Source organism: Mesocricetus auratus, unplaced genomic scaffold, assembly GCF_017639785.1.
Source record: "Mesocricetus auratus isolate SY011 unplaced genomic scaffold, BCM_Maur_2.0 Super-Scaffold_100030, whole genome shotgun sequence".
In the NCBI taxonomy this organism is placed as follows: domain Eukaryota; kingdom Metazoa; phylum Chordata; class Mammalia; order Rodentia; family Cricetidae; genus Mesocricetus; species Mesocricetus auratus.
In genome coordinates, this window is record NW_024429211.1 from 14,946,781 (window position 1) to 14,959,353 (window position 12,573).

At 40.2% G+C, this 12,573-nt stretch overlaps 1 protein-coding gene across 1 annotated transcript; it reads right to left on the minus strand.

The window, feature by feature from the left end:
• Positions 1–10,389: 10,389 nt before the first annotated feature.
• LOC121134797 (mas-related G-protein coupled receptor member B1-like) lies at positions 10,390–11,358 on the minus strand. The gene has a single exon (XM_040733355.1). The coding sequence runs from the start codon at positions 11,356–11,358 to the stop codon at positions 10,390–10,392; it is 969 nt and encodes a 322-aa protein (XP_040589289.1).
• Positions 11,359–12,573: the final 1,215 nt, after the last annotated feature.

Below are 12,573 nucleotides of genomic sequence, written 5' to 3' on the forward strand. Positions count from 1 at the left end.
CCCCCATGATCACCTGCATTGAAATGTACACAGACACATAATTAAAATAAAAATCCTGCAAAACAATGCTGATACCACAAAGTTCAAAACTTATGGAGACACAATTAAAAATCTGACAGTTGTATGGTTTGGGGAGTCTATAGGGCTGCTGATCCTGGGACAGGATTTATCCCTAGTGTTTGAACTGACATTTGGAGTCCATTCCCTTTGGAGAGATACATTGGTCAGCCTAGTTATAGGGAGGACTTGATCCTGCCTCAAAGTGATTTTGATGACTTCTCAATGGCAAGTCTCACCCTCTCTGAAGAGTAGGTGGGAGAAAGGTGGGAGGAGTAGGTGGAAGGAAGGGAGAGGGAACTGGGATTGGTTTATAAAATGAGAAAAGGTCCTTTAAAAATGTCTCTTATGAATAACCAGTAAATACATAGTTACTCAGATACTTAATTTCCAAAGACATTAAAAAATTGCAAATTAAAACACAAGAGCACAGTGCTTTGTACTCCTCGACATGGTTTAAGTTTAGAGAACAAAGCACAACAGTCACTTTTCACATCTAAAGACTGCAGTACCCACATATTTCTGGTGGAAAGTGAAGCAGTAACATCATGATGGTAAATATTAGGAAAGATTTTTACTGTGTATTTATCTTCAGATTCTACATATATTTTACTCTAGATTCTTTATTCAGTATGTATGAAAATCTTCAATAGCAATACACATGCAATCCCAATATGAAATGCTTAAACTGTAGCTTTTTTATCTTCTTATACAGTACTCAATAAGCATCATAAATGATTACTCAAAAAATATAATGACTGTGTTCCAGTACCTGCAGATCACCTGGGAACTGCACAGAGCTGCCAATCCCGGCGGGAGCCAAGCACCCCAGACTCCAGGTCGTCTCTCCCACGAACGAGACCAGGAAACCAGAGGAGGCTGGGAGTCCAGGGAAGCAGCTGATCCTCCCTCAGCATCAGGTAAACAGTCTGGCTTCCCGGCCTGTGTTCCAGTGCCTGCAGATTGCCTTGGAACTGCACAGACCTCCCAATCCCGTCAGGAGCCAAGCACCCCACTCTCCAGGTCTTCTCTCCCACCAAGAAGACCAGGAAACCAGGGGGGGCTAGGGGTCCAGGGAAGCAGCTGTTCCTCCGGCAGCATCAGGTAAACAGGCCGGCTTCCTGGCCTGTGTTCCAGTACCTGCAGATCGTCTGGGAACTGCACAGAGCTCCCAATCCCGGTGGGAGCCAAGCACCCCAGACTCCAGATCTTCTCTCCCGCCAACGACACCAGGAAACCAGAGGAGCCAGGGAGACCAGGGGAGTAGCTGTTCTGGATCAGGTACATCAGGACCCAGCATAGGGTCCAGGGGACCAGGTAGAGGCTAAGCACCCCAGATTCCTGTTCTACTACCCCACCCATGGGACCAGCATTTGGACAAGGAATAGAAGAACCACCAGATTATTGGACTTGCTAGCACCCACCAAAAGGGAACTCTGGTCCGCAGACCAGTAAGGGGCTCTTTCTGCACCCACTAGAAGAAGAGTTGGGAAAGAGACAATACAAAAACACACTCAACAACAGAAAAACAAATATGACACTGCCAGATTCTAGAGACTCCACACCAGCAAGACCCCAACATTCCAATGCGAATGAAGCAGAAGAGAATAACCTTAAAAGCACGTTCATGAAAATGATAGAGGCCCTAAAAGAGGATATAGGAAAATCCCTCAAAGAAATGGAAGAAAAAACAAACCAAAAAATGCTAGAAATGGAAGTAAAAACAAACCAAAAAAATGCAAGAATTTGAAGAAAAAACAAACCAAAAAAGGCAGGAATTGGAAGAAGAAACGAAGAAAAAAATGCAAGAAATGGAAGAAAAAGCAAAGCAAAAAATGCAAGAATTAGAAGAAGAAACATACCAAAAAAGGCAGGAAATGGAAGAAGAAACAAAGCAAAAAATGCAAGAAATGGAAGAAAAAACAAAGTAAAAAATGAAAAAATGGAAGAAGAAACAAACCAAAAAAGGCAGAAAATGGAAGAAGAAACAAAGCACAATATGCGAGAAATGGAACAAAAACATACCAAAAAATGCAAGAAATGGAAGAAAGAACGAACCAAAAAATTCATAAAAGGCAACAAATGGATGCAAAGATAAACAGAAAATTGTAAGAAGCAATGCAAACACTGCAAGGGTTGAAAACTGAAATAGAGACATTAAAAAAAAACACAATCTGAAGAAAGGCAGAAAATAGAAAAGCTGGACAAACAGTCAGGCACTACCGATACAAGCATTACCAACAGAATAGAAGAGATGGAAGAGAGAATCTCAAGTGTTGAAGATACACTAGGAGAAATGGATTTACCAACCAAAGAAAATCTTAAATCCAACAAGTCCTTAACACAAAACATCCAGGAAATATGGGACAACATGAAAAGACCAAACCTAAGAATAATAGGTATAGAAGAAGGAGGAGAAATCCACCTCAAAGGGGAGGAAGGCATTTTCAAAAAAATCATAGAAGAAAACTTTCCCAACCTTAAGAAAGACATGCCAATGAAGGTACAAGAAGCCTACAGAACACCAAATAAAGTGGACCGTAAAAAAAATCCCCTTGCCCTATAATAATCAAGACCCCAAACATACAGAATAATGAAAGAATATTAAGAGCAGCTATGGAATAAGGTCAAGTAACATATAAAGGCAGACCTATCAGAATTACACCTGATTTCTCCATGGAAATTCTGAAAGCCAGAAGGTCCTGGATAGATATTCTATCCACACTAAGAGACCATCGATGCCAGCCGAGACTACTATAACCGGCAAAGCTCTCAATCACTACAGACGGAGAAAACAAGATATTCCATGACAAAACTAGATTCAAGCAATATGTGTCCACTAACCCAGCCCTACAGAAAATTTTGGAAGGAAAACTCCAACCCAAGGAAGCTAACTACAACCAGAAAAACATAGGCATTAGAGAATCCCTCTGTACCAACAGCCAAAAGAACAAAGGGGTGAAATTCCACACATAATTCCACCATCAACAACTATTGTAAATCGAAGAAGGATGAGCAATCAATGGTCAATAATATCCCTCAATATTAATGGCCTTATCTCACCCATAAAAAGACACAGACTAGCAGAATGGATTCGAAGACAGAACCCTTCCTTCTGCTGCATACAAGAAACACACCTCACCCTCAAAGACAGACATTACCTGAGAGTTAAAGGTTGGGAAAAAATATTTCAATCAAATGGACCCAAAAAATAACCGAGGGGTAGCAATCCTAATATCTAACAAACTGGACTTTAAAATAAAATCAATCAAAAGAGATGAAGGAGGTCATTACATACTCATCACAGGTGAAACCCACCAAGATGAAGTGTCTATCCTTAACATCTATGCCCTAAATACAAAGGCATCCACATTCGTAAAAAAACATTATTAGAACTTGAATCTCATCTAAAGCCCCACACAGTTATAGTGGGAGATTTCAACACACCACTGTCACCACTAGACAGGAATACCAGACAGAAACTCAACAAAGAAGCAAAGGGTCTAATAGAAGTAATGACCCAACTGGGATTAACAGATATCTATAGAACATTTCATCCACATAAAAAAGAATATACCTTCTTCTCACCACCACAAGGAACCTTCTCAAAAATCGACCACATACTTGGCAACATATCAAACCTCAGCAGCTACAAAAAAATTGGAATAACTCCATGCATCTTATCAGACCACCATGCTTTAAAATTAGAATTCAACAACAACACAAATTGCAGAAAACCTACAAACTCATGGAAATTGAATAATGTTCAACTGCACCATCCCTGGGTCAAAGAGGAAATAAAAAAGAAATTAAATTCTCGAATTCCTCGAATTCAATGAGAATGAAGACACAACATACCCAAACCTATGGGACACTTTGAAAGCAGTGCTACGGGGAAGTTCATAGCACTAAGTGCTCACATGAAGAAACAGGAGAACAGTTATACCAGAAAATTAACATCACAGGTGAAAGCTCTAGAACACAAAGAAGCAAACTCCCCCAGGAGGAGCAGACGCCAGGAAATAATGAAATTGAGGGCTGAAATCAATAAAGTAGAAACCAGGAAAACAATACAAAGAATCAATGCAACGAAGAGTTGGTTCTTTGAGAAAATCAACAAGATAGACAAACCTTTGTCCAAACTTACCAAACAGCAGAGAGTGAACACGCAAATTAACAAAATCAGAAATGAAAAGGGGGACATAACAACAGACTCTGAGGAAATCCAGAGAATCATTAGGTCATACTTTGAAAACCTGTACTCCACAAAATTCGAAAATTTAAAGGAAATGGATGACTTCCTGGACAGCTATCATTTGCCAAAACTAAATCAAGAACAGATAAGCAATTTAAATAGACCTATAACCCCTATGGAAATAGAAGCTGTCATCAAAAGTCTCCCAACCAAAAAAAGTCCAGGTCCAGATGGCCTCAGTGCAGAATTCTACCACAAATTCAAAGAACAGCTTATACCAATTCTTCTCAAAGTGTTCCACACAATAGAAGCAGAAGGGTCTTTGCCAAACTCTTTCTATGAGGCTTCAATAACCTTGATCCCCAAGCCACACAAAGATACAACTAAGAAAGAGAACTTCAGACCAATATCCCTCATGAACATTGATGCAAAAATACTCAATAAAATACTGGCAAATCGGATCCAAGAACACATCAAAACAATCATTCACCACGATCAAGTAGGTTTCATCCCAGGGATGCAGGGATGGTTCAACATACGAAAATCCATCAACGTAATCCACCATATAAACAAGCTGAAAAACAAAAATCACATGATCATCTCACTAGATGCTGAAAAAGCCTTTGACAAAATCCAACACCCCTTCATGATAAAGGTCTTGGAGAGATGTGGGATAACAGGGACATACTTAAACATAATAAAAGCTATATACAGTAAACCAACAGCCAACATCAAACTAAATGGAGAGAAACTCAACGCAATTCCTCTTAAATCAGGAACAAAACAAGGCTGTCCACTCTCTCCATACCTTTTCAACATGGTACTTGAAGTTCTAGCTATTGCTATACGACAACAAAGGGGGATCAAGGGGATACAAATTGGGAAGGAAGGAGGTCAAACTTTCACTGTTTGCAGACGATATGATAGTTTACATCAATGACCCAAAGAACTCTACCAGGGAAATCTTACAGCTGATTAACACCTTCAGCAAAGTGGCAGGCTACAAGATCAACTCAAGAAAATCAGTAGCCCTACTATATACAGATGATACAAGGGCTGAAAAAGAAATCAGAGAAACATCACCCTTTACAATTGCCACAAACAACATAAAATACCTTGGGGTAACACTAACCAAACAAGTGAAAGATGTGTATTGTAAGAACTTTGACTCTTTAAAGAAAGAAATTAAAGAAGCCCTCAGAAAATGGAAAGATCTCCCATGCTCTTGGATAGGTAGGATCAATGTAGTAAAAATGGCAATCCTGCCAAAAGCAATCTACAGATTCAATGCAATCCCCATTAAAATCCCAGCACAATTCTCCACAGACCTTGAAAGAACAATAATCAATTTTGTATGGAAAAACAAAAGACCCAGGATAGCCAAAACAACCCTGTTCAACAAGGCAACGTCCGGAGGCATCACCATCCCTGACCTCAAGCTCTATTATAGAGCTATAGTCCTGAAAACAGCTTGGTATTGGCACAAAAATAGACAGGTAGACCAGTGGAATCGAATTGAAAACCAGGGTATTAACCCACACACGTACGAACATCTGATCTTTGACAAAGAAGCTAAAAATATACAATGGAATAAAGAAAGCATCTTCAACAAATGGTGCTGGCATAACTGGAGACTGGCATGTAGAAGAATGCGGATCGATCCATGTTTATCGCCATGCACAAAACTTAAGTCCAAATGGATCAAAGACCTCAACATAAATCCAGCCACACTGAACCTCTTAGAAGAGAAAGTGTGTGGTACCCTTGAAATAATTGGTACAGGAGACAGCTTCCTGAACATAACACCAGTAGCACAGACAGTGAGATCAACAATTAATAAATGGGACCTACTGAAACTGAGAAGCTTCTGTAAGGCAAAGGACACAGTCAGCAAGACAAAAAGGCAGCCCACAGAATGGGAAAAATATTCACTAATCCCACATCTGACAGAGGGTTGATCTCCAAAATTTACAAAGAACTCAAGAAGCAAGTCTCCAAAACACCAAAGGACCCAATTAAAAAGTGGGCTGCAGAACTAAATAGAGAGTTTTCAATAGAGGAGTCTAAAATGGCTGAGAGGCACTTGAGAAAGTGCTCAACATCCTTAGCCATCCGGGAAATGCAAATCAAAACAACTCTGAGATACCATCTCACTCCTGTCAGAATGGCTAAAATCAAAAACACCAATGACAATTTATGCTGGAGAGGATGTGGTGAAAGGGGGACACTCCTCCATTGCTGGTGGAAGTGCCAACATGTTCAGCCACTTTGGAAATCAGTATGGAGATTCCTCAGAAAAATGGGAATAAACCTACCACAAGACCCAGCAACTCCACTCTTAGGCATATATCCAAAAGATGCCCATTCATACAACAAAGATGTCTGTTCCACTATGTTCATAGCAGCTTTATTTGTAATAGCCAGAACTTGAAAGCAACCTAGATGTCCCTCAACCGAAGAGTGGATAGAGAAAATGTGGTACATCTTCACAATGGAGTACTATTCAGCAGAAAAAAATAATGGAATCATGAGATTCGCAGGCAAATGGATGACACTAGAAGAAACCATCCTGAGTGAGGTAACCCAGTCACCAAAAAAGAAACATGGCATGTACTCTCTCATATATGGATTTTAGACATAGATCTGGGGAGTGCTAGCCTACAATCCTATGGCCAGAGAGTCTGGGAAACAGAAACTTCTTTCAGTGGCTGATCGAAGAAGAGGCAGACTCCCTTGCTTAAGTACTGAGCTGAACTCAAGATAGCCAGTAACAACAGAGAGGGAGGACTGATGATCAAAGGGATTAAGACTGGGCTGGTTTAACCCCAAGAAACAGCCGACCAGACAAAGGTTAACTCTTGAATCCCAGGCATCAGCCTGGGAATCCAGCATGGGACTGATCAAGAACCCCTGAATCTGGGTGTCAGTCAGGAGGCCTAGGTAATCTATTGAGCCTTGGGCAGCAGATCAGTACCCATCCCAAGTATACACACGGACTTTGGACTCCCATAGAAAAATGTGAGGTGCACTCTCACCCTGAACTCTTGGGGAAGGTTCTAGACCCTGCCCTATATGAAATGACAGACTATGGACACCCCCATGGAGGGCCTCACCCTCCCTGGGGGAATGAGGGGATAACAGGGGGGGGTTGGGGGGAAGGCACGGGAAGAGCAGAGGGAAAGGCAGAGGGACCTGGAACTGACTTGTGAAGCAACCTTGTTTCTTATCTAAGTTTAAACTGGAAAATAAAAGAAAAAAAATAAAAAAATATAATGATATGTTGTGCTGTGTGAGAATGTTTTAGGAAATAAAGGAATACAGATAAACGTTTGAATAGTTGCATATTTTTATTCAAATAATTTTACACCATGATTACATGAATGATAACAGTATATGAAAAGAATATCATACATTAATTAAACGTGATTGCATAAAAAAGCATGCACAGTTTGATTCTTATTAAGCTAATGCAAAGCCATATAATAATATAATGGAAACAATGATTTTCTCTTGGGCAAGGGACATGACTTTGAACATCATGGATTCTTTCAGAAGACTTGAAAAGTTTTGAACATGATTCTCAAATTATATATAACAAAGCAGTTATAAAGTTAGAACTATAGTTATAATATTTAGCTAATTAACATTTAGTAATGTTTAAAGAAAATAATTTATCAGCTATCCTATCTTTGTGAGTCTAATGTTTTACCATGCAACCTATCTTTTATCATAACTAAGGAAGATCATAACCATAAATATCTGTGTTTAAATCCATCAAGGACCACAGAAGGATAATATATATACTCTAGAACAGACAGACATCTTGCTGCCTGGTCAGTCACTCAAAGTTCCTCTGTAATATTGGAGCATCTTTGACCCATAGGCCATAGTGTGTCTGACAGACTTCTCAGAGAAGCAAGAAATTAGGAAATGTCCCGCCTGTATTAGCAGTTTGTAGGTAATTTTTCTCTGTGCCCTGTAGAATGTCTTGCAGACTCTTTCCAGGCGGTGGTGGTGAACGCCTTTAATCCCAGCACTTGGGAGGCAGAGACAGGTGGGTCTCTGTGTGTTTGAGGCCAGGCTGGACCGACACCCTCGAAAACAATACAGAGAAATCCTGTCTCGTAAAAAAAAAAAACAAAAAAAAACCAAAAAACAACAAAAAAAGAATGTCTTCCAGACTCTTTTATGAAGCAGGAACCCTACAGCACTGACCCATCTTGTTTTAACAGTCACTTTTCTGTGGGTCCTGCATGTCCACTTCATACAGTATACAGTCAAACAGTCGAGGCAGGAGCAGTTATTTTCCAAATGGCTAGTCTTACCACGTTAAAGGCAGATTCCATTATAAGTTTTTTCGATGTCCATCTTCCTCTCTGAAGCAATTGGTATTGCCAGTAGCAGTTATGTCTCACTGACATGAAAAAAACCTAAATCATATTAAATGCCATATTCTGTAGATCTTTGAAAGGTTTGAAATATATCTATATGTATTTAGAAAACCTAACTAACCAAACTATAAGTTTTGACTGTTATAGGTAATTATCTATAATCTGTACTTAATTATATATTACATCTTAAAATATGCTATATAAGCACATTACCTAAACAAGAGGAGAAATATACATATCACAAAATTGACCTTAAATTTGTGTCAATAAATAAAAATTCATTCCAATAACAGGTACTCATTTCTGTATCATAACCCCCCATTTTTCCCTTAAAAAAGATTGGTTGTCATCATTAACCATTTATAACCAACGCCACTTAAATGAATACATTTGGGGGCGCTGTTAGAACCATGGGGATTATGAGAAAACAGAAATCTGGCCAAATTCTGCCATCTAATGCCTGCCCTGATTTCATTTAAGATGAACCCTGACCTGGAAGATTATGCCATATAATTCTTTCATCCTCTAATTTTTTTTTGGTCAGAGTATTGTATCATAGGAACAGAGAGAAATTTAGAAGAGCATGGAGGAAATGAATTCTGGGAAAGTTGTAAGTAGCTGAGGAGGCTGAGCTTATGGTGTTTCAGAGTGGAGCAAGGACTCTGCGAGGATCTGGGATAGGGACCATGCCAGTGATATTTTGTTTGAGAATTCTGGCATTATTCTACCATTATTCTACCATTATTCTGAGAACTTTGTTGAAGTTGAGTTTTAAGAACACGAACTGATCTTCTGATAGAAGAAAGGAGTATGGGTAAACAACGTGCAACCATTGAGGGAGCAGAAATTGTTAGAAAGATTAGAATCATCACAGAGACACTGAGCTCTGCACTGGGACAATAGAGAAGACATTCTTGAGGGGTCCCATACAGAAGCTGATACACAGTGATCCAAGCATCTGGGCTATATCTCCAACTGGTGTCACAACCTGGCCTTTGGTCTTCATAGTACTCATTTGGATTGAATATTTGTCATGAAATGTGGTTCCCAGAGAGGAATGGTCAAAATAAATACCCATAGAGAATTGGGAGACATGCCCTTGCAGTGCTAAGCAAGGCAGAGTGAGAGGGAACCACAGGAGCGAGCTCTGCATTAACATTCAAGCAAGCATTGGTATTTTGTCTCTGGTTACAAAACTTGATCTCACTCTTCCATTGCCCCAAATGGTATAAACAATCGGCTTGAAGGTGATGAATACAGTCTGGTGAATTGAAATTTAATAAACTGTCTTAACATTGCACATTTGTTTACTAAGCAATTTGTATAAGAGATTTATGAAGTTATAAACATCTTCTAAGCATTCTGAAATTAAGGAGACTAGGATTGTGGGAAATTTTATGCAATGATTTTAACATTGAGACAAGATTTCTTTTAAAAATAAATAGAACATTTGGACAAAATATAGCCATCATTTAATCATTGTCAAATTCAATGACCAAAGAAGTCCTGAGCTTTCCACCAGAGCCTTAAGACTTCCTCTAAGGGAAGGATTTCCCCTCAGTGAGATCTTTTCTGGACCTGAGTAGCAGGTTTAAGGATACTGCAAGCAGTACCCGATTGACAAGCCTTGTCTCACTCAACTTTCACAAGAATAATTATTTTTCAATATATGTAAGGTCAGATATCCAAATGAAAATGGTATTAAAATTGCCTTCATGGACAAGGACAAAAATGTCTGCTGCTGTACTAGACTATTTCCTGTCCGGAAGAACTCCTCTCTCCACCTTCTTTCTCAGGAGTGTCCTGCATGGCTTTCTGCAGAAGCATCTTCAGAGTCTGCCTCTGGAATCGGTGATGCCTAATGGACCCAACAAGGAAGTAAATGATGGGGTTGGCACAACTGTTAAAGCAGGATAGGAATATTGTCATTTCTAAAACACGGCAAGAGGAATTGATATGAATGCCTTTGACCCAAAATAAGTGGAACCAGTAGATACCATAGGACAAACCAAAGGCAAGGAAGACCAGCACTGTGAGGGCAATGGTCACATACAGCCTGGTCACAGGAATCCTGTGTGAGCCACAGAAGACCCTGAGCATCAGGGCCAGGCTGGACCCCAAGAGGACCACAAATAAAACAATTAACCAAGCAAAAGTGATGAAATCTAATTTCTTACACCAAGCCAAAACTAAGTCATTAAAGAAGGCTCCACATGAACTTCCTTCCAGGAGGCCCAATATCAGGGACAAGGCCCAGAGCAAGGCACATATGACAGCTGATGCGTGTCTTGGTCTTTGACAGCGGTACCATATTGGCCACAGGGCAGACAGGCAGCGCTCGGTGCTAATGGCACTGAGCATGCTTAGACTTGCCAAATAAGCACAATTTAACACTGTAAGGAAATGGATGGGTACATCAATATGTATTATATGGTGATGACAAAGTATTTTTTCCAGGGAATACAGAGTGTGAAAGAAGAGGAAGAGGAAGTCGGCACCAGCCAGGTTGAGGATGTAGACAGAGAAGGCATTCCTGTGCAAGCAGAAGCCCAGGAGCCACAGCACAATGGCATTTCCTGCCATACCAACCAGGGCAATGATGACTATGAGAATATTCAGGGTATAGATTACTGTGGCACAGTATAAAGGCTGATTGTAGTCACAGGTATTCATTGCTGTGCCATTAGCCATCCAGGCTGGGGTGCTTAGTTGCATGCTTGGAAATTCTTCACTAGTGTTCCTGAAATGAAAAAGAAAAGACATGAACACACACTGTATACTCTCTGACACCCTCCCTCCCCACCCAACTCTGTGGGAATAACTGACCCTGGCTCACAAAGTGGAGGAAACAGCTTACATAAATTAAGTCATTTGTCAACTTTTAAAATTTCTTGAAGATTTTACTGACTTGGGCTATGAGGTGGTTTGAAATGGCTCCCATAGGGGGGCGGCACTAATAGGATGTGTGGCTTTGTTGGAGTAGGTGTGGCTTTGTTAGAGAAAATATGTCCCTCTGGGGATGGGCTTTGAGGTCTCCTATGCTCAATCTATGTTCAATGTGGGGCACTGTTCACTTCCTGTTGCCTGTGGATCAAGAAATTTCAGCTCTTTCTCCAGTACCATGTCTGTCTGCATGGTACCATGTCCTACCATTATCATGATGGAGTAAACCTCTGAAACTCTAAGCCATTCACAACTAAATGCATTCCTTTATAAGAGTGGCATGGTCCTGAAATCTCTTCAAAGCTATAGAAATCCAGACTAAGATGGAAATTGACACCACACACTGGTGTATTGCTTTAATAGACCTTTCCACACTTTCATTTGGAGACATTGGGACTTCTGGAGTTTGTAATGCTTCAAGCATTGCTCAATGGACCATACTAGTAAGAGGATGGAAGACAGTGGTTCTGAGGGTGATTTGAACTTTGGGAGCCTAACTCAAGAAGTTTCAGGAGAGAAGAATATTACTATGTTGACTAGAAATTATCCTTGTGATATTTTGATGAAGAATGTGGCTGCCTTTTATCCTTGTCAATAGAGTCTTTCTGAGATTAACATGAGGAGCTTTGGATTAATTCTATTGGCAGAAAAACATCTCAAAACTGCCTAGCACAAATTTTGTCATGTGGTTATTAGTGTTCACTCTAATGAAGATTTATAACACAAGGGGCAAACCAAAGAAGGAAAAATACACATTTTTCTTTGTGAGTAGAAAAGGAGCACCAGGAAATGGGATGGAGCTAAGTTCTGTGCTAAAGGAGATAAACAGATAAATAACTGAGGAAAGGGGTCAAAACCGGGCCAGAGAAACCCACAGACACAGCTGACCTGGACAAGAGGGAGCTCATATACCCCAGACTGATGACTGAGAGGCCAGCATGGGACTGATCCAGATCCCCTAAATTTGGGTGTCAGCGAGGAGGCCTT